General features: G+C 41.4%; 1 protein-coding gene across 2 annotated transcripts in view; it reads left to right on the top strand.

Moving 5' to 3' along the window:
* Positions 1 to 1,813: 1,813 nt before the first annotated feature.
* CBLC (Cbl proto-oncogene C) overlaps positions 1,814 to 20,937 on the top strand; it is a 45,325-nt gene continuing 26,201 nt past the window's right edge. The window contains exons 1-2 of one of the 2 annotated variants that reach the window (XM_072110399.1): positions 1,814 to 2,315; positions 19,847 to 19,993. In XM_072110399.1, the coding sequence (XP_071966500.1) occupies positions 2,029 to 2,315; positions 19,847 to 19,993 (434 nt within the window). In that variant the 5' untranslated portion in view covers positions 1,814 to 2,028. The remainder of the gene's footprint in view (positions 2,316 to 19,846; positions 19,994 to 20,937) is intronic. The other variant, XM_072110400.1, reaches the window with a different exon arrangement.

The following is a 20,937-nucleotide window of genomic DNA, read 5'->3' as shown; positions in this document are numbered from 1 at the left end:
TTGTATATATTGATTGCTGGGGGAGCTGTACATAGTGATTGCTGGGGGAGCTGTATATAGTGATTGCTGGGGGAGCTGTATGTAGTGGTTGCTGGGGGAGCTGTATGTAGTGGTTGCTGGGGGAGCTGTATGTAGTGGTTGCTGGGGGAGCTGTTTGTAGTGGTTGCTGGGGGAGTTGTATATAGTGGTTGCTGGGGGAGTTGTATATAGTGATTGCTGGGAGATGTATATAGTGATTGGGGACTTTATATATTGATTGCTGGGGGAGCTGTATATAGTTATAGGGGGCTGTATATAGTTATCGCTGGGGGCCTGTGTATAGCAATTTCTGTTCCTTGTCTGGACTACATTCAATGGGGGCCCCCACTAGATTTTGCGCTCGGGGGGCCCCCACCCACCTTAATCTGGCCCTGGCTGTAAGGCACACGGGGTGTAATATCGCCCGTCTATACTTGTTACCTATAGGAATAAATTTAGAAGTATAATGACCCAGGATAGATTTGAATGTCTCCCATTTAACATTAGTATCATCATGTGACAGTACAGGCAGTTTGTTCTTAAGTTGAGTTTGTATGTAAGTCGGAACTGTATACTTTATCATTGTAATCCCAGCCAGAACTTTTTTGGTCTCTGTGACAATTGCATTTTAAAATTGTTGGGTTGTCGTAAGAATCAATATTAACACTAAAGCTTCATTACAGACACATTTGATAACTGTTACAGCTGATCATTGTAGCCTAGGACTAAAGTACAATAAATTACCAATATCCAGAGGTCCGTTTGTAACTAGGGGTCGTATGTAAGTTGAGTGTTTTTAAGTAGGGGACTGCCTGTATCTGATTTCAGTCTACATGCTGTAGTGCAAAACGTATGCAATTTCATGCATACTTTTTATACTTGCACCAAGCTAGCAGAGTGTAAGGGAAGCGCTGCTCCATGGAATGATGATATAGATCTTTGAGTACTCCTTTGCAGAGGTTGAACACCTCCAGGAAAACTTAAACACTATTACACAACTCACCTCTAATGAATCCTGCCAGTGTTTTATCATCATGCTGTGCCATTGAGGTGCTGCCTGGTTTCATAGTCTGACTCATTGACAAGACACTTTCAGAGTTCTGCCAGTATCTTAGTTCGAGCACTGCTCTGCCTTTGGGCAGCTGTGCCACTACCTTTCACGAATAACTGAAAATGCATATCTGCATACATGCATGTCTAACAATAATCTGTGTATACAACAGACATGGGCCAATAGGCTACTAGCAGTCGCAGGGTAGCCACTACATCAGTAATCCAATTACAGGCCAATACCCCCATAATGGCTTCTATGGTAAAACATTTAGGGAGAGTGCTAACTGCTGTAGCTGCAAAAAGCCCATGAGTGAAATAGTTTCTTGTATGTTACCTTAGGCATGACCTTTTACACCAAATTCTCTTGCATTAGCCAGCATCCTATTTCAAGGAAATAACTTCTGAAGTATGCAGCTTCTCTTTATTATTTCACTTGCACCATACTGTACTAAAAAGAACTTTGGTGGAATTGTGATTCCCTCAGCTAGCGTCTCTTCCATTTTCATTAGGTAGCAGACCTATAACTACCTGGAGCCTAGGAGAATAGCCCCATCACTGACACTCTGGAATGTAAGGTCTTACTCATCACTGAGGGTTTCAGTCCAGACCATGATAATTGTTATTGACAAGTAGTTAGTGTCACCACATGAAACTAAACTGTCCTATATGTGTGAAAGCAAGTTCTTCCTGCATTTATCATGTGTGATCCAGTACTAATGTGTGCCACCCATCTGAGTGCAGCACCTGGCCTCACGTGTAGTGGGTGTGACACTCTCACACAAACAGGAAGAGATACTACTCTGTGCACCGTCTGCACTCAGGTCACTAGACCCAGGACTATCCACTGCCTTACATACTTCTGGCTAATCTGCTATATGGAAATTTTCTTGTAGATTTCTTCTAATTCTTCTTTATCTGTGCTTCTCCTTACACTGAACTTCTACTACCTCTGTACCCATGCATGCATTACATGGAGGGCACGCTGCCAGTGTGGATAAAAAGGTAGTTGAAAAGGTTATACAGAAACTGGATGGATTGTCAAAGCTCAGTGGGTCTCCTCAACTGCAAAGGAGTCACCCCTACCTTCCAGACATTGCTCGGGATACAAAGGAACTTCTGCGCCAAATTCTAGATAAGACCACTGACCTCATTCATAACCAGTATCTACAAGTGACAGTGAATAGCCTGCTCTACAAGACTCAACAATGCTCTGAAATGGTTAAAAAGGAAGGGGTGACCACCAGGTATGTACAGAATTTGTGTTTGACTTTTTCTGTTCATGACTGCATTATTTATGCTTTGTGGTAATATAGTAAGTATACATACATATTTATGAATTGTGATATCGCAATGAATATCTGCTGAATTAATACTATTAAGTTTGGTTATACTTTAGACTAAGAGCTTGAGTAAAAGATTCAAAGCTTGTGTAACTGGAGCCGTGAAACTATTTCAAAGGTATCCAAAGAAATAACATTTTATCAATAAATCCGTAAACATGTAAATTACAAACTAAAAGAAGGATATTTCTTAATATACTAGGCATGTAGCAGAGCTTATTTTTACCAATACTATGTAAAACAGTATGTACCACAATTTGATAGTGTAATGAGGTGACAAACTCCAGTCTGCTTTTTGCTACACGTAAATCTCTTTGTGTGTACATGTCTTTTGAATAAAAATTATACTCATACTAGGCAAAAAAAAAACAACTTACAGCAGAATCCTTTGGCTTTCAGCTGCATTTTATGTGAAGTTGTATTCTATAAAGCGGCTTTATCAATAGTGTATTAAGTGGCTTCCAGGTACCTAGTGCAACCCTTATATCAAATTGAATGAAATCTGTAGAAAATTAGCTATTAAATTATAGTGTACTTTACTAGTTTGTGCTTATTTCATTAGTGTAGGAAGTTTCCATTAACTGCAGGATGTCCAATCCTCAAACATCAGGCTTCTACAGAGATTTTTCGCACTAGTGACTTCATTGGGAAAAATACAGAATTAAACTGAACACATGCAGTTAGTTAATGTTAGTTAATTGTTGTATATAATAAACTTCAATGGTCAGTTTTTCCTGATCTTATGTCCCAGGGAGCAGAGACGAGCAGCTATGATGTTCCCATATTTAGGACATATAGGGAAGGGCAAATCCTACTACTTATTTGCTCCCCCTCAGTAGCAACAACTGCTAAGAATAGAAGAAAGGAGCAGCATAGCTGATGTGACATTAAAATATTACTTAGGCCAGTGATGGCGAACCTTTTAGTGACCGAGTGCCCAAACTGCAAACCCAAACCCCCCTCATTTATCACGGTGTGCCAGCCAAAAATTAAAGCAGTAACTTATTGCTCCCTGTTCTTCAACAATGTTCATACTGGCCTCCTGAGGACACCAACACACTAAAAAGAAGGAGGGAAAATTTGCATCATTGTAGCTGCTTTCCAGTGTCCCTCTGTGCACAAAGAATCGTGGGGCCAGCAGGAGGTCCTCCAAAGATAAATCGGCCCTGTGTACACATTCTCCCTCTTCCTACAGTCCCAAATAGCCAAGTAAGTATCACTTTTAAATATCACTGACAGCAGCATCTTTTAAGTTGCTTGGAACTGCAGGAAGATTCTGTCTGGTGTGCTGGGACGATGGCCCGGGTGCCCACAGAAAGAGCTTGGAGTGCCACCTCTGGCATAGGTTCACCACCACTAACCTAGGCCTTCAGCAGAATCTAATAGACCCTGTGAGAGTCATTTGTTAATTGTGTTACAGAGTCGTTTTTTTTGTCAAACGCATTGTGTGGTTTCTTAGACTGGGATTTTAGATGGATTTGCAAGGGTTTAATAAATCGGCGCATGACTGAAAAGTGTCTTTAATGACCCCACATTCATGAAGGTGAAATAGTACTTGGTAGACTTACTTTTGGTTGGTGTAACTATGCGCCAAAAATTGTACCAAAAAAACATCAGGAAACTAAAGGTGCAAAATAAGTGTTCAAGGGTTGCCCAAATTGAGCGACCAAAAAAAAAGAGTGAGTGTCAGAAAACAAGCTAAATTGTGGCACTGACACATGTTAAATATAGTGCACAAGAAGCAGCAACAAAAAAGACATTGAAAAAAAAGCGAATAATAAATGCCACCTGTCTCGCTCACTGTGCAGCTGCCCCCTACTTCGGTGAAAATGCTTATCTATCCAGTCCTTTAGATTGAATGATCACTACAGTTATAGAAAAGTGCAAGGGGTTGTTAGAGTGGTTGAAAAAATATATATTTTTTTCATTTGAAGGCAAATTCTAAAGTTTCTAAAAGTATTATCAATACAAGGTTCAGGTAGCAAAGTGGTAATCAAAGTGTCCCAGATGACAATGTCCATTTCAGGATAAGCTGTGAGCTTAAGAACAAGGAAATGTATTAGCTGGCAAAGGTTGGGAAAATACTTCCTTATTGCAGTTGTAAAATCCTACACTTTACAGTACTTGAACTAACCCTTAATAGACAGATATGGAATACTGCAGAATTGTACAATTGCTGGGCATTGCTACATAGATGAAATCATAGTCACAGACTGCATATGACAATCAGGTATACTGTATACAAGCTTCAGTAGTTGTGTGAATGTTCATTGGTCCTATGTACAAGAGTAAAATTCAGTAGACTCAGCGAGGGGCATTTATTAATTTTGGCACAGCGTGGCACTGGAACATGGCTATATTTTTCAGTGGGATGTAAATTTGTGGTGCATGTGCATTGGTCCTATGTACAAGAGTAAAATTCAGTAGACTCAGCGAGGGGCATTTATTAATTTTGGCACAGCGTGGCACTGGAACATGGCTATATTTTTCAGTGGGATGTAAATTTGTGGTGCAAGGAATTAATGAAATAGCGCATGGACCAAAAAGGGTTAGAACTTCCTCCACATTTAGTTGCTTAGTTTAGTCAGAAAAATTGAAGTGTAAGAAAACTGGTGGATTCACAAGTGGTGACAAAATTTTACGCCCAAAAATAGAACAGGTTGAGAGTGTCGGAAAACACCAATATGGTGGCGCCAATACTTCATAAGGTGCAAGAAGGAAAAAAAACTGCCAGTTTTCCATTTGCAAGGCAGTGATAAATGACCCCCAGTGTGTTACAATGTAACACTGTAAATGCTACATAAAACAAGTATAAATTTAGACCCTTATCACAATTTTTGATACCTCTAAGCAGGATATGCACATGGCTATTCTCCTCTTGGCATTAAAATTTAACTGAATTCATTTGCCACAAATGTTTTGGAGTAACTGCATGTCCCACAGCCGTCCAGTGTGGTAATGACTCCATAGCATATTTTTGGAGTGGTTATACCTTTGGACAACTTTCTTGTTTCTAAGGGGCAAATGGCTATATTTATAGGGCAATATTTTCACAAAGGTACCGTATATACTCGTGTATAAGCCGAGTTTTTCAGCACAAAAAATGTGCTGAAAAACGTCCCCTCGGCTTATACACGAGTCTATAACAAAAAAAAATTACCCACTTAAAAAAAAATAAACTTAAATACTCACCCTCCGATGTCAGCGCGGCTTACCGATGTCCCCGATGTCAGCGCGTCCCGTCTTCTTTCTTCTCCGCGGCTCCTCTTCTCTCTTCTATCTTCCGGCATGGAGGCAGCCATGGTTTGTTAGTGGCCGCGCATACTATGACGTCAGCAGCGGCTGCGTCATAGTATGCGCATGCTAGAAGAAAACATGGCCGCGTCCGTGCCGGAAGAGAGAAGAGGAGTCGCGGAGAAGAAAGAAGACGGGACGCGCTGATATCGGGGACATCGGTAAGTCGCGCCGACATCGGGGAGCCGCGCTGACATCGGAGGGTGAGTATATAAGTTTATTTTTTTAAGGGCTGTGGGGGCAGGCTGGCTGTATACTATTAGGGGCTTGCTGTATACTATTAGGGGCTTGCTGTATGCTACTAGGGGCTTTCTGTATGCTACTAGGGGCTGCTGTATGCTACTAGGGGATTCTGTATGCTACTAGGGGCTTGCTGTATACTACTAGGGGCTGCTGTATACTACTAGGGGCTTGCTGTATACTACTAGGGGCTTGCTGTATACTACTAGGGGGCTGCTGTATACTACTAGGGGCTGCTGTATACTACTAGGGGCTTGCTGTATGCTACTAGGGGCTTTCTGTATGCTACTAGGGGCTTTCTGTATGCTACTAGGGGCTTGCTGTATACTACTAGAGGATTGCTGTATGCTACTAGGGGCTTGCTGTATACTACTAGGGGCTTGCTGTATACTACTAGGGGCTTGCTGTATACTACTAGGGGGCTGCTGTATACTACTAGGGGCTGCTGTATACTACTAGGGGCTTGCTGTATACTATTAGGGGCTTGCTGTATGCTACTAGGGGCTTGCTGTATGCTACTAGGGGCTGCTGTATACTACTAGGGGGCTGCTGTATACTACTAGGGGGCTGCTGTATACTACTAGAGGGCTGCTGTATACTACTAGGGGCTTGCTGTATACTACTAGGGGGCTGCTGTATACTACTAGGGGCTTGCTGTATACTACTAGGGGCTTGCTGTATACTACTAGGGGGCTGCTGTATACTACTAAGGGCTTGCTGTATACTACTAGGGGCTTGCTGTATACTACTAGGGGGCTGCTGTATACTACTAGGAGCTGCTGTATACTACTAGGGGCTGCTAAATACTACATGGGGGCTGGCAGGCTGTATACTACTGGGGGGGTTTGACCAATGCATTTCCCACCCTCTGCTTATACTCGAGTCAGTAGTTTTTCCCAGTTTTTGGTGGTAAAATTAGGGGTCTCGGCTTATACTTGGGTCGGCTTATACTCGAGTATATATGGGTACTTTTTTAAAATCACATTTAAATAGAAAAAAATATGTGTATGCAGCAGCTGAATGAAATGAAATGTGAATGCCCAGATGGGAATACCCCTTCAACTGCACATGCATTAGAAAGCTGATTCACTGATAACCGTACATGTATTTGAATAGAATCTCTGACTCTGCCTCCATGTGTGCCAACTCTGAATCACTGTCTAGCAAGCAAAGCAAATGCATGTAGTTTTGTGTAGGGGGCAGGCAGCTGAGACAGGTTCATGCCAGACCTGCTTTTAAGAATATATACCCTTCAATTAAGAAAAACGAATTACCCTTGATGAAGCTTTGTCAGGCAATATGATGATAGCCTCCTCACCCACCTCATCACAGGCTTGGTAATGCTTGAGCCTGTATTAACTCATGTTTATATTCTGTATGGATATTCCATGGATGTGCTCATTATACACTATATTATTAATTCAAGGGATTTTTCATTTTACTTCATGTGTGTTTTGCACTACAGGCGTCCCCTACTTAAGGACACCCGACTTACAGACAACTCATAGTTACAGACAGACCCCTCTGACCTCTGGTGAAGCTCTCTGGATGCTTTACTATAGTCCCACATTGCAATAAACAGCTGTAAGGTGTCTGTAGTGAAGCTTTATTGATAATACTTGGTCCCATTACAGCAAAAAATGTTTAAATTGCAATTGTCACTGGGGCCAAATTTTTTTTTGTCTGGATCTACAATTATAAAATATACAGTTTCGACTTACATACAAATTCAACTTAAGAACAAACCTCCAGACCCTATCTTGTACGTAACCCGGGGACTGCCTGTATATGGTTTCTCCACTATGACTATTGTGTGACATTGATCTTTTTGTTTCCCATATCAGTAGGTGGGGTGGCTTTTGGCTTCATTTCAGGAGCCATGCTCTTAACACCATTTACCCTGGTCTTTCTCTGTTTATTGTGCTTTTATGTTTGTTTTTGGTTTTGAGTAAAATTGATGGATTTTTGGCCATTAAATATTCTGTTTTTGGCATAAATCATCTAATACCATGGCACGTATCACATCGGCTAATTTAAAGGCATATTTTTAACATATTAAAGTTATTTGCAAAATAAAATAAAAATTTAACTACCGTATATACTCAAGTATAAGCCAACCCTAGTATAAGCCGAGGCCCCTAATTTTACAAAAAAAATAAAAAATTGGAGAACCTATTGACTGGAGTATAATCCTAGGGTGGAAAATGCATTGTTCCCAGCCTCCCCTATTATATAGCTATTCAGCCTCCTGCCCCAGTATATAGCCAGCCCCCTGCCCTATTATATAGCCAAGCCCCTGCCCCATTATATAGCCAGCCATCATTCCCCCAGTATATAACCAGCCACCATTCCCCAAGTATACAGCCACCCCTCTGCCTCAGTATACAGCCAGCCCCATACCCCATTATACAGCCAGCCCCCTTATATAGCTGGCCCACCGCCCTGTTATGTAGTCGCCCCCCTGCCCGTTATACAGCCAACCCATTCCCCGTTATACAGCTAGTCCCCTGCCCCGTTATACAGACAGTTCATTAAAAAAACAAAGTGAATACTCACCATACCAGAGCCCCCGCAGGTCTTCTGTTTGTCAGAGGCAGGTCCATGCGGACGGATGCCCGCACACACAATTCTATTGCATCGGCGGCGGCTGACGTCAGAGTCTGTGACGTCACATGGACTTGCCACTGACAGTGGCAGAAGACCTGTGGGGGACGCTGGAAAGGTGAGTTTGGAATTTCTTTTTTTTTTTTTTACTCAAATATAAGCCGAGTTTGGGTTTTTCAGCACATTTCTTGTGCTGAAAAACTCAGCTTATACTCGAGTATATATGGTATGTGTTTACATCCAGAGGCCTATGGAGTTTTTACCACAGATAGGAATTTAATGCAATTGTATTTGATCTACTACTTACAATAGCAGCACAAATCTTTCTAGTTGCTGCAATATATAATTTTCCTGAAAGCAAACCAGGCTCATGAATTAATGTGTGAGGCTCCTTAAATATCATCGTAATGTTCTTATTGCTATTGCACATAATTTTGACTTTCAGCTTTTCAAGTGGTTGGAATAGTTGTCCTTACCACATAATACATACTTAGCATTCCTCATCAATGCAATGACGTGTGACCTTATTTGCTGTAGCTGGTATGTTTACTCACAGTTTGAATGAATAAGAACAATATATAGAATTGTATAATAGAATTAAAAGACGATTAACATAAAAAGCTTCATAAATAAATTTCATCTATTATCAAAGGCTAACTACAAAGAATTTACCAAGAAAAGCAAAATTGTGGACTTATGGAAAGATACTAGTGACAACACAGAGGAAGGCATAAAACAGGAGGGATACATTTACAGGATATTAGCATTTTGATGAATAAGATGTTGGATTGTTGATAAAGGTTTCCAAAACCGCAATGTGTCTGACAGTTAATAATAGTGTGTGGTGGTAGATTCAACAGTGAGGTCCGCCGGAGTTCACCTTCTTCTTCCTGGTACATGTGAGTGCTGATCTTGCGACACAAATCGTTCGCAAATTAAATTTGTTCGTTAAATTCGCGTTTTTCCAAATCCGTCGGGTTGTCCGACGGCCACACCCCCCGGGGCAATACGGCGCAAAACGGAAATTATCGGGAAACCCGAAGAAAGTGCAGCGTTCGGATCCTTACTAAATGAGCCCCGTTGAGGTGCTCAAAAGTGCAGATCAGGTTAAAAATACAAATACAAACGTAAAAGATTAGTTGACAAATACGGGCCAGATGAAAATGCAGTACAGATTCAATAGGCGAAATGGATTATCAAAAAAGGGGTCAAGGAATTCAAGATACAGAACTCAATATAAATTCCAGCTAGTTTCAATGAAGACTTCGTAGTACCATAGCAAGCAGAGGTGACAAACTTTTTATGAGATATCAGAGTGCTGGTCCCGAAAGTGATTGGAGTAGATCTTTGGCATCCAGACCGACAGGTATGGAGGATATCAATGAAGAAGCTAGGAGTAGAATAAGGCAGAGTTCACACTGTCATTGCAGGACAGGAAGCAAATCAAGCACAAAATTACAGTCTTCCGTAATTTATGGGCAGTAGACAACGCTGAAACCCAAAATGGTACAGATGTTTCACACAATATACTGATGGGTGCTTTAGCAATACTCATTACAGGGTACAAAAATGGATACAGGCAGCCCCCAGACAGTTAAGGACACTATACTTGCAGATGACCCCTATCTAAAGATGGACCTCTCTCCCCACTGTGACCCCACAGGCTGCAATGATCAGCAGTTGGACATTTTGGGGGATTTTTTTTCTGGAATTACAATTACAATTACAATTAAGTAATCAATATAATGGACAGAAAACCTAAAGGTGTTCTGTCCACAATATGGCACCAATAAAGCACCTGTAGTATGCTGATCTGAGAACAGCCTCATGTAATCCAATAATGGAGGTTTGGGGAATTTATTGATTAGTATTTTCTAAAAAGATGACAGGAAAATGAAGTTCCTCTATACAGGGGTGCACCTAGCCTTTTTGCTGCCTGAGGCGAACTATAGAAAAACGCCCCCCCCCCTATACATGTAAAATATCAAGGACTGTCAGGACCTGACCGAATGTGAAAAATGTGAAAATAAAGCAATGCAAAATACATAACTATATAATACACACGGCGAGCTACTACAAAGAACAATATACATAAAACAATCCGCCATATAATATAAAATCAATAGAGCGTGCCGCCATATACCATATAATACATACAGCGTGCCGCCAAATACCATATAATACATACTGCGTGCCGCCATATACCATATAATACATACAGAGTGTCGCCATATAATATAAAATCAATACAGCGTGCCGCCATATACCATATAATACATACAGCGTGCCGCCATATACCATATAATACATACAGCGTGCCGCCATATACCATATAATACATACAGTGTGCCGCCATATACCATATAATACATACAGCGTGCCGCCATATACCATATAATACATACAGCGTGCCGCCATATAATATAAAATCAATACAGCGTGCCACCATATACCATATAATACATACAGTGTGCCGCCATATACCATATAATACATACAGCGTGCCGCCATATACCATATAATACATACAGCATGCCGCCATATAATATAAAATCAATACAGCGTACCACCATATACCATATAATACATACAGCGTGCAGCCATATACCATATAATCCATACAGCATGCCACCATATACCATATAATACATACAGCATGCCGCCATATACCATATAATACATACAGCGTGTTGCCATATACCATATAATACATACAGCGTGCCGCCATATACCTTATAATACATACAGTGTGTCGCCATATACCATATAATACATACAGCGTGCCCCCATATACCATATAATACATACAGCATGTCGCCATATACCATATAATACATACAGCGTGCATCCATATACCATATATTACATACAGTGTGCCGCCATATACCATATAATACATACAGTGTGCCGCCATAAACCATATAATACATACAGCATGCCCCCATATACCATATAATACATACAGTGTGCCCCCATATACCATATAATACATACAGCATGCTGCCATATACCATATAATACATACAGCGTGAAGCCATATACCATATAATACATACAGCGCGCCGCCATATAATATAAAATCAATACAGCGTGCCCCCATATACCATATAATACATACAGCGTGCCCCCATATACCATATAATACATATAGCGTGCCGCCATATACCATATAATGCATACAGCGTGCCGCCATATACCATATCATACATACAGCATGCCGCCATATACCATATAATACATACAGCGCGCCGCCATATAATATAAAATCAATACAGCGTGCCCCCATATACCATATAATACATATAGCGTGCCGCCATATACCATATAATACATACAGTGTGCCGCCATATACCATATAATACATACAGTGTGCCGCCATATACCATATAATACATACAGCGTGCCGCCATATACCATATCATACATACAGCATGCCGCCATATACCATATAATACATACAGCGTGCCCCCATATAGTATATAATACATACAGGGTGCTGCCATATAACATATAATACATACAGCGTGCCCCCATATAGTATATAATACATACAGGGTGCTGCCATATAACATATAATACATACAGCGTGCCGCCATATACCATATAATACATACAGCATGCCTCCATATAGTATATTTTAAATGGTGGCACGCTGAATGTACACACATACATACAGATATATATATATATATATATACACACAGTATATACAGCAAATATACAGACATACATATATATTTACATATATACATACACATATACATACAAATACACACAGACAAATCTATACATACACACACATATACATACATAGAAGTTACCTTTACTCTTTTTTCTTCTTTTCTCTTTGGCCTTGTCCTCTGGTGGAAGGGGGGGGGGGGTTGCCTGGGATGTCGGAGCGGGGGGGGGGGGTTGCCGGGGATGTCGGACCGGGGGGGGGGGGGGGGGTTTCAGTGACGGACCGAGGGGGGTTCGAAAACGGAGCGTGAAGGGGGGGGGGCGGGGACCAGCGCGGACATTGGGCTGGGGCAGGGAGTGGTACTTGTGCCGGGCCGGTGGATGAGCTAGGCGGGCTGCGGGGGGTGGAAGTGTCAGCGGGCGCGCAAAGGCGAAGTGTAGGGCGGTGCGCAGGGGGAAATTTCTGTGGGCGCGCAGGTACATATGACAGCCGCGCTCCTGTTGAATGGATGGGCGGGCTGTGGGGGGAAGTGACAGCCCGCGCGCAGGTACATGTGCCGGCCACAGGCGGGTGGATGTGATGGGCGGCGGAATGTGCGGGGGGGGGGGTCGGGGAGATGTACCGGCCGTAACACATTCCGGCGGGCGGGAGCCCGACGACGCCCCCTAGTGTAGCAGGAAGCGCGCCGCCTGAGGCGAGAATCTCAACTCGCCTCATGGCAGGTGCGCCCCTGCCTCTATAATCCCCAGTTTAATTTTCTTGTTAAAATTATCTTTACGTGTTTTTTGGGATTTGATATTTCTTTCATGGGGTGTTCTGGGGAAAAAAATAAAGTGTTCATATCCTACTCCAGCTCTTGCTGGGGGTTACGGAATCTGTTTCCACCAATCAATGGCCTCAGTGGAACGTGGGAAGACTGCTTCGATGTTGGAACAGTCAGTAGGGTAAGTACACTCGTGGAGATGTATCAAGCTGTCTAAGCCAGAAAACTATATACTCGAGTATAAGCCAAGGCCCCTAATTTTACCACAAAAACCTGGTAAAACCTATATTTTATTTACTCGAGTATAAGCCGAGTCTGGGTTTTCAACACATTTTTTGTGCTGAAAAACTAGGCTTATACTCGAGTATATATGGTAATTTGCACCTGAAATGCTGTGAGTTTGTTTTAGTGAAGGTTTTACACCACTCTTAGGCAGTTTTCTAATTCAATGGAAAAAGAGGTGTGTCCTCGGTAATTAGGCGTGTCTGTGGTGACTGACAGAAAATCGCCAGTTCAACAGAAAATTCAGTCCGTTTGCCAGCAAATTCAATATTTTTGCACAGCATACACTTGTACAGTGTCCATTTTAGAACATGGTCTGGTTTGCTTGAATACATGGAGCAGAGTAAACATTTTCACATTATCTAATCCATATATTTAATAATTTGTTACTTTTTAAACATTAGTGGGGAATATGTGGTGTAACTTTTTTGTGCATTTTTTTGGTGCAGTTATTAAATTTGTGACTTTTTTGGGTGTAGGCTAAACTAGGTCACATAGTCGTTTTGAGGTCTTGCACTGTATGTTTCTTAGTGTTTGGCTGATGGAGATGTTTGCATGGTATCTCTTTTTTTGCGCCAAAAAAGTCACAACCCCCACCCCAAAGAAACGAACTGCTCTGAACAGGTGCCCTGCCATAAAAAACACTCTTTTCATTACTGAGTAAAAAGGTCTATGTTTCCAAAATTAAAAATTAACTCAACTTAAAAATAAAATATAGCAACATGAAAAAATACTTTGTCACAGTTTTATGTAAAATATCATCCTCTCACCATTAAAATGGCCTCAAATAGATAACATCCTATAGAAAATGATGAAGTAATCTTTTTGAGTAGGATTATTGTCAATCTTAATAAGCATATCTAAAAATAATATCAAACTCCATTTCCTATACATTATACAGTAAGGGCAGAATTATTTGAGCAAGAAAATAATTGTTTTACATAAAAATATCTTTCACTTTTAGTCTATGCACTTACAAAAAAAATATTGTGGACATTGTAAATGCATTTTTTTGTGCAAAAAATTAAGCTAGGAATGTTCTGTAACACCATTACTCAATCTAGCTTCCTTATTGCTCACAAGTGAGATCTATGTTGTAGGGTAAAAATTAGTGACATAATAGGCACAATAAATTTCCCAGTGCAACAATTAAAATCATTTAAAAGCATTTAATGAGGCAAAATAAGAACATAAATTACAAGATGCACAAACCAGGCACAAAACAGGCAAACCTGAGACACAGTAACATCAATATTCCCTTCTTCTACCCTTGTTTTTAAGAAAAAAAAAGACTATAAAGATTATGCAAATGAATTAACACCTATGTAGCCCAGAGCCCCTCTGGCTCATTTGCATAATTTTATGTTAAATAAGAATCTAAAAGAAGAGCAGATCCTGGCAGAGGGGGCACACACTAGTATGTCAGTGTGCTTGGTTTACAATCCTTCATCCTGGTGGTAGATGTCCTTTAATTCAAATTTCACATCAGCTAATTTTTTTAAAATTCCAAACCAAGGACCTGCTGCATTTTAAAGAAAAATCCTATGTAACAAAAAAATCATCATGAAATATAAAATACCACAGTGTAAGCTATTCATAATAGCTAAGTGAATACACAAACCCAAATAGATTGAGTGAAACCAGCTTAAAGGGGTTGTCCGAGTTTTGAAAAAAAAACTATAGGTGGCCGGGAGCGGGCTGCTTAAAACAATAAAGATGTACTTACCTTCCGGTGCCCTCCGGTATCCAGCGCTGCTGTCACTCCGGTCCGGGCGCCATGTAAACAAACATGGCCGCCGGAGAAGCGCTGCATTCAGCTTCCGGCCGGACCCGACAACCTTCCGGTCCGCATTCACAATGCTGTGAATAGGGACGGATAGGCGTACCCGGTCACGGCTGGCCGGAAGCTGAGTGCGGCGCTGCTCCGGCGGCCATGTTTGTTTACATGGCGCCCGGACCAGAGCGACAGCAGCGCTGGTTACCGGAGGGCACCGGAAGTTAAGTACATCTTTATTGTTTTAAGTAGCCTGCTCCCGGCCACCTATAGTTTTTTTTCGGGACTCTCGGACAACCCCTTTAAAATTGATAAAGAGGTATAAATGTAAAGAGGCATAAGTGTTGTGTATGAACTCTGTGCATGCTAGCCTTTGCTTTTTAGCATATACCGTAACTTTTAACAATAATAATTGTTAGTTTAAAATGACAAATTAGAGAGATAAAATTGTTCTTTTAAAATAGAAAGCATTGGTATGTTATAAAGAGATGTTCATGGGAATATGAAATAAATTGTAGATTTTTTAATTAACACTCTATATGCTTAGTCATACTGTTTGTGAAGGAAAGAGGTTAGTGAACCGACCAATCAAGAAAAACATGAATTCTGGATGTTTCAATAGTGGAGATACGGGTTGGTGTGCATTGTCATATGATAGCATAGAATGGTAAAACCACGGAAATCTATGGGAATCATATTTCTAGTACAGAGTAATTTTAAAGTTCTGACAAGTTAATCAGGGTTTTACTCTGGTCCGACATCTGCATCTCTAAAAGGTATCACTAAACTAAAAATCTCAGCCTACTTTCAAATGTATGCACTCTCATCTTTCTTCTTCCCATATTATCTCATAGGACTCATCCTACAATAGAGTCACTAGCATAGTTTGCTCCAGAATCATGGTCCTCAAAGACGTCTATGGCTACTGGTCAGTCTGTGGTGATCACACCCTGTCTCACTGCACCGTGACCTAACACAGAAAATTATAATACATGTACTATATTTTGCCATATTACTATGATGCCTGCTCGGATTTCAATGAATAGGGGAGGGTTGAGGAGAGCTCACCCTTCCTCTCTCATGGCAGGATGCTCGCCTGGGCTATGGCATATCTTGACAACAGCAGAAGGTGCTATAAAACACTCCTGAGGTCGGTGTTAGGCTGCAGCAGTCATGTGTGGTAATCAGTGAATAGAGCCACCATGATGGACCAGAGACTACCTCTTAACCTTGCTATCACTTCTTACATGATAGTGAATGCATGGTACTAGGCTAAAAGATGGAGATACTGTAAATATAAAATATTAGGCTTCATTCCAGGAGGAGCAGATGCCCAACTGCAGACAGCACTGTTTCAAAGTGGTTGCGTCCCATGAGTACAGAGTAGGGAGCTAGTGGAACCTTGGTGTACAGAGACTGGCAACGATGATATGTGCTGTGCTGCACCAGACAAAGGGAAAGGGAGCTATAAATTCTGTTTTTGTTTTATGGCACTTCCTACTAATGCACAATAAATTCCTTTAACCAGACAACCTCTTTTAGAACTACAATGGAGATCAAATTTAGAGATCAACACACACTTTCCTAACTGTCAAGGTCATTGTGTAGTCCAATGTGAATATATTATAACATAGGCAGAATTTTAAAGGATATCTACCACCACGGTACCGCGGTTTTAACACTAACGAAACTAAGCACCGGCACCAGCTCACCCTGAGCTGGTGCTCGGTGTTTACAGCTTAAACCTACCACTTGAAGTGGCAGGTTTCCGATGGCAATACCGAGCACCAGCTCAGGGTGAGCTGGTGCCGGAGCTTATTTTAGTTAGTGTTTTAAACCGCGGTATCGCGGTTTAAAACACTTTTTAAACTTTATAGCCGGCGCAGGCAGGTACGCGCTCGGCGCTTACCTTGCGCGCGGCTCTCATTCACTTCCTATGTAGCCGCGCGCACGGTAAGCGCCGAGCGCGTACCTGCCTGCGCCGGCTATAAAGTTTAAAAAGTGTTTTAAACCGTGATACCGCGGTTTAAAACACTAACTAAAATAAGCTCCGGCACCAGCTCACCCTGAGCTGGTGCTCGGTATTGCCATCGGAAACCTGCCACTACAAGTGGTAGGTTTCCTTTAAAGAAGAGCAGGTCATGTCAGAGGGAGTGCACACCAGCATGTAAGGGTGCTTGATATACAATCCTTGATCCTGGTGGTAGATGTCCTTTAAGGTTATATCATAAACTGTATGTATTCTAAAGCACAGAATAAAAATGTAAACAAGATAATCGTAAAGGAACACTGATCAAAATTAGAGGACACTTTCAGATACCTTTAAATTATTGGTATTAATCTGGGATCTGTTGCTAAGTTTTTAAATTTCCTGACAAACTGACTTTTTGTAAAAGTCTCTATTGTTATGCGTATTGTTAAATGTAACTTGATACAGATAACTATACTTTATGGTGTCAAACAGATTCTTCCCAAAATGCGTCACTCCGGTGACACCAGAAGGACTCAGGGTAATTCTTATAAAAAGTCTCCTTTATTGCCGTCATTCAGGTTGCAGAATTAAAAATACACAATACTTGGAAAGTTTATCAGTCACGTTTCCATGTCAGTCAGTCTTTCCTTGAGATTATGTTCTGGTGGTGGTCAGGAGGTTTCCATCATCTCCAGTAGTTCTTCATATGTCTTTATCCACCATTGTGTGTACGTCCTCCATATGTCTGTGGAAACCAAACGAGATGTGAGAGCAGAGGAGTCCCTGCAGTGAGAGACGTCCAGCTGACTTAGCCGCCCTAGCCTTGCCGTTCTAGCCGCCATGACACTGTCTGTCTGTCATATATAGTAAAACTTGAGGTGTGCCTTGTAGTGTTAGATGTTCTGTGTCCCCACATATGGTATTCCTATATATTTAGTTACTGAAACCCTTCGTGTTGGGGTGTAGAGTGGGCTCAGTGGGAACATTTGAAACACAATTGCCTGAAAGTGACAGAACTTTACATTATTAGAATTATTTAAGAAAGTACAACCCCTTGTAAGGTTGCTCAGATTGTATTGTACTTTTACAGAATGCAGATGCATTATGCATTATTATACATATGATTAGTAGGTGGCTTTAAAGTGAGTCAAAATGTATAAAGTCCAAAACTTCAGGCTCTAAGGCAGGGAACCTTTGTTTCCTACATGGCAAAACCTAATTTGGTCACCACTACCTGTTGAAGCAGCTCAAAAGAATTCCATCCTAGCCTTTATCTAGTTAATTCATACATTAATCATTCTAAAATCATATTGGGGGAGATTTATCATAAGTCTCTCAGAACAGAACTAATCTAGTTCCCCGTGGCAACCAATCAGAGCTCAGCTTTCATTTCACCACAGCTTTGATTGGTTTCCATGGGCAACTAGAACAGTTTTACCTCAGAAACTTGATAATAAATCTCCCCCATTGACGTTATTATGTAAATGAGTCTGGGCTCATAAAGAGAGAATGTGATGTCATCTCTGTTACCCCTCCCCTCTCCTCCCCCTGCTCTTGTCTGTGTGTAATGTATAGTAAAGCATTGCTAGTGCCGGTGCTTTATCTGCTGACTTGCTCTCTCCCCCCATACACATGTGTGACACAAAGACATCAGCTACACAAGTACTGGACATGTTCTGCTATACACATGTGTTAGACACAGACATCAGCTACACAGGTACCTGACATGCTCTACTATACACATGTGAGAGACACAGACATCAGCTACACAAGTACCTGACATGTTCTGCTATACACATGTGTGAGACCCAGACATCAGCTACTCAAGTACTGGACATGTTCTGCTATACACATGTGTGAGACACAGACATCAGCTACACAAGTACCTGACATGTACTGTTATACAGATGTGAGAAACAAAGACATCAGCTACAAAAGTGCCTGACATGTTCTGCTATACACATGTGAGAGACACAGACATCACCTAGACATGTACCCGATATGCTCTCCCCTCCCACACACATGTGAGAGACACAGACATCAGCTACACAAGTACCTGGCATGCTGTGTTCTGCTATAACATGTCTGCATCCTATAGCAGTTGTATCTCTCTCACACACAGGCTGCGGGGGTCGTGGCCACCCGCACCAGGAAGAACATAGAGGCAGTGCCAGGAGTGTCATATCAATATACAGAATGCAGCTGTGTGTATAATAAAAAAAATGATAATTCCTTTATGTACATAGTGCACACAGATTCTGCAGCACTGCACAGAGATTGCCAAATCAGTCTGTATAGGAGTATCTCATAAACACACAGGCTGCAGGGGGCACCAGCAAGCACATATAGGAGCCAGCACCAGGAGTGTCACATCATTATACAGGCTGTCAGTCATGTGTATAGGAGTATCTCTGTCACATTCAGACTGCAGGGGGCATAGCAGCCAGAACCAGAAAGCACATAAAGGAGCCAGCACCAGGAGTGTTACATAATTATACAGGCTGCCAGTCATGTGTATAGGAGTATCTCAAACACATACAGGCTGCAGCTGTCAGTCAAGCTCTGGGGTTCGTGGCTGTGCCTCACACTCATGAATAATCTACACAGCTGAATATGATAATGGCTCATTGGACCCATGGCAGGTCATTTGCATACAGCTTTAGGACCTGATTGATTAAGTTTACAAGCATGTATAGGGAAAATGTAGGGATAGGGGCAATGCTTTCTAATGGCACTTTATGAAAATATATTTAGTTTTGGTGGTTAATTTGCCTGACTGGTTCTCTTTAATATCTCAGAATTTCATGGTATACTATTTTTTCTCCAGGAAGAACCTCACAAAATTGTCACTGATCTTTAGCCACATCTTGTGTGAGCTCCGAGCCTTGTTCCCTGGAGGTCGCTTTCAAGGAAATTCATATCGGATCACAAAACTTGAGGCATATCAGTTTTGGGGACAAGCATTTGGTACAAGGTAACAATCTTATGTATTCTATTTTTCACTTATGGAATCTATAAAAATCTATGTCACCCATGAAATTGATTTGAAGACATATTGCATCTTAGCGTTCTTAGGAACTGCACCTCATGCTTTGGTTTTGGTTGTGAGTCCAGTATACAATGGTTAGTCACCTCTGAAGGCTTCAGAATTGTCTATGACCCCTAATAATCATTTATGTGAACAAAAGTAGCTGACTGCAGGGTCCTCTATATGGTAAAATGTTAGTGCAAAGATCCGCTTTACATATATCAGGAGCTGAGTGCAGGGATTCTCTTCATAAAATACAAGAGGTGAGTGCAGGGAATCCTCTATATCGGTGGAAGAAGCGGACTACAGGAATCATCTGTATTGATTAAAGGATCTGAGTACAAGGATGCACTAAATGGATGGAAAGAGCTGAGTGCAGGTATCTGCTATACAGAATCAAGAAAACATTTCAGTAGTTGACAGATGTCTCCATATCTGGAAAGTCTGCTTAGCCTCTCTTAAGAATGCTACCTGATTTCCATGATGAACGATAATACAAATAACAGGCGGTAAAGACACAATGCCTCCCATTAAATAAATTTTTGTTTCCAAACTCAAATCACATAAATAAAGGGAAACAATAACTAGAATATATTAAACATAATAAAAAAATTATTTCATCAATTTAAAACAAATCCTTTAAAGGAAATAAACCACTCCGGAATCATAAAAGCATATTAATACGCCCCTCGTCATCCTGATCTGGGAGCTGTCTGTCACGCCGGCATCAACTAAAACACAAAGTTATTATTAGCAGCATGGAGCGCGGGGACAAGATGGCGATCTGGGTTGCTAATTCTGCTCGCCTTTGCCACCTCCCTCTACCATGTTGGGAGTGTGGAGAACGAGGAGATGTCACACGACAGGTGAGAATTCACGCTCCCAGCATG

Source organism: Engystomops pustulosus, chromosome 6 (genome assembly GCF_040894005.1).
Source record: "Engystomops pustulosus chromosome 6, aEngPut4.maternal, whole genome shotgun sequence".
NCBI lineage: Eukaryota > Metazoa > Chordata > Amphibia > Anura > Leptodactylidae > Engystomops > Engystomops pustulosus.
Note: the sequence above shows the minus strand (reverse complement) of the source record. Positions and strands in the feature narration are given on the sequence as shown.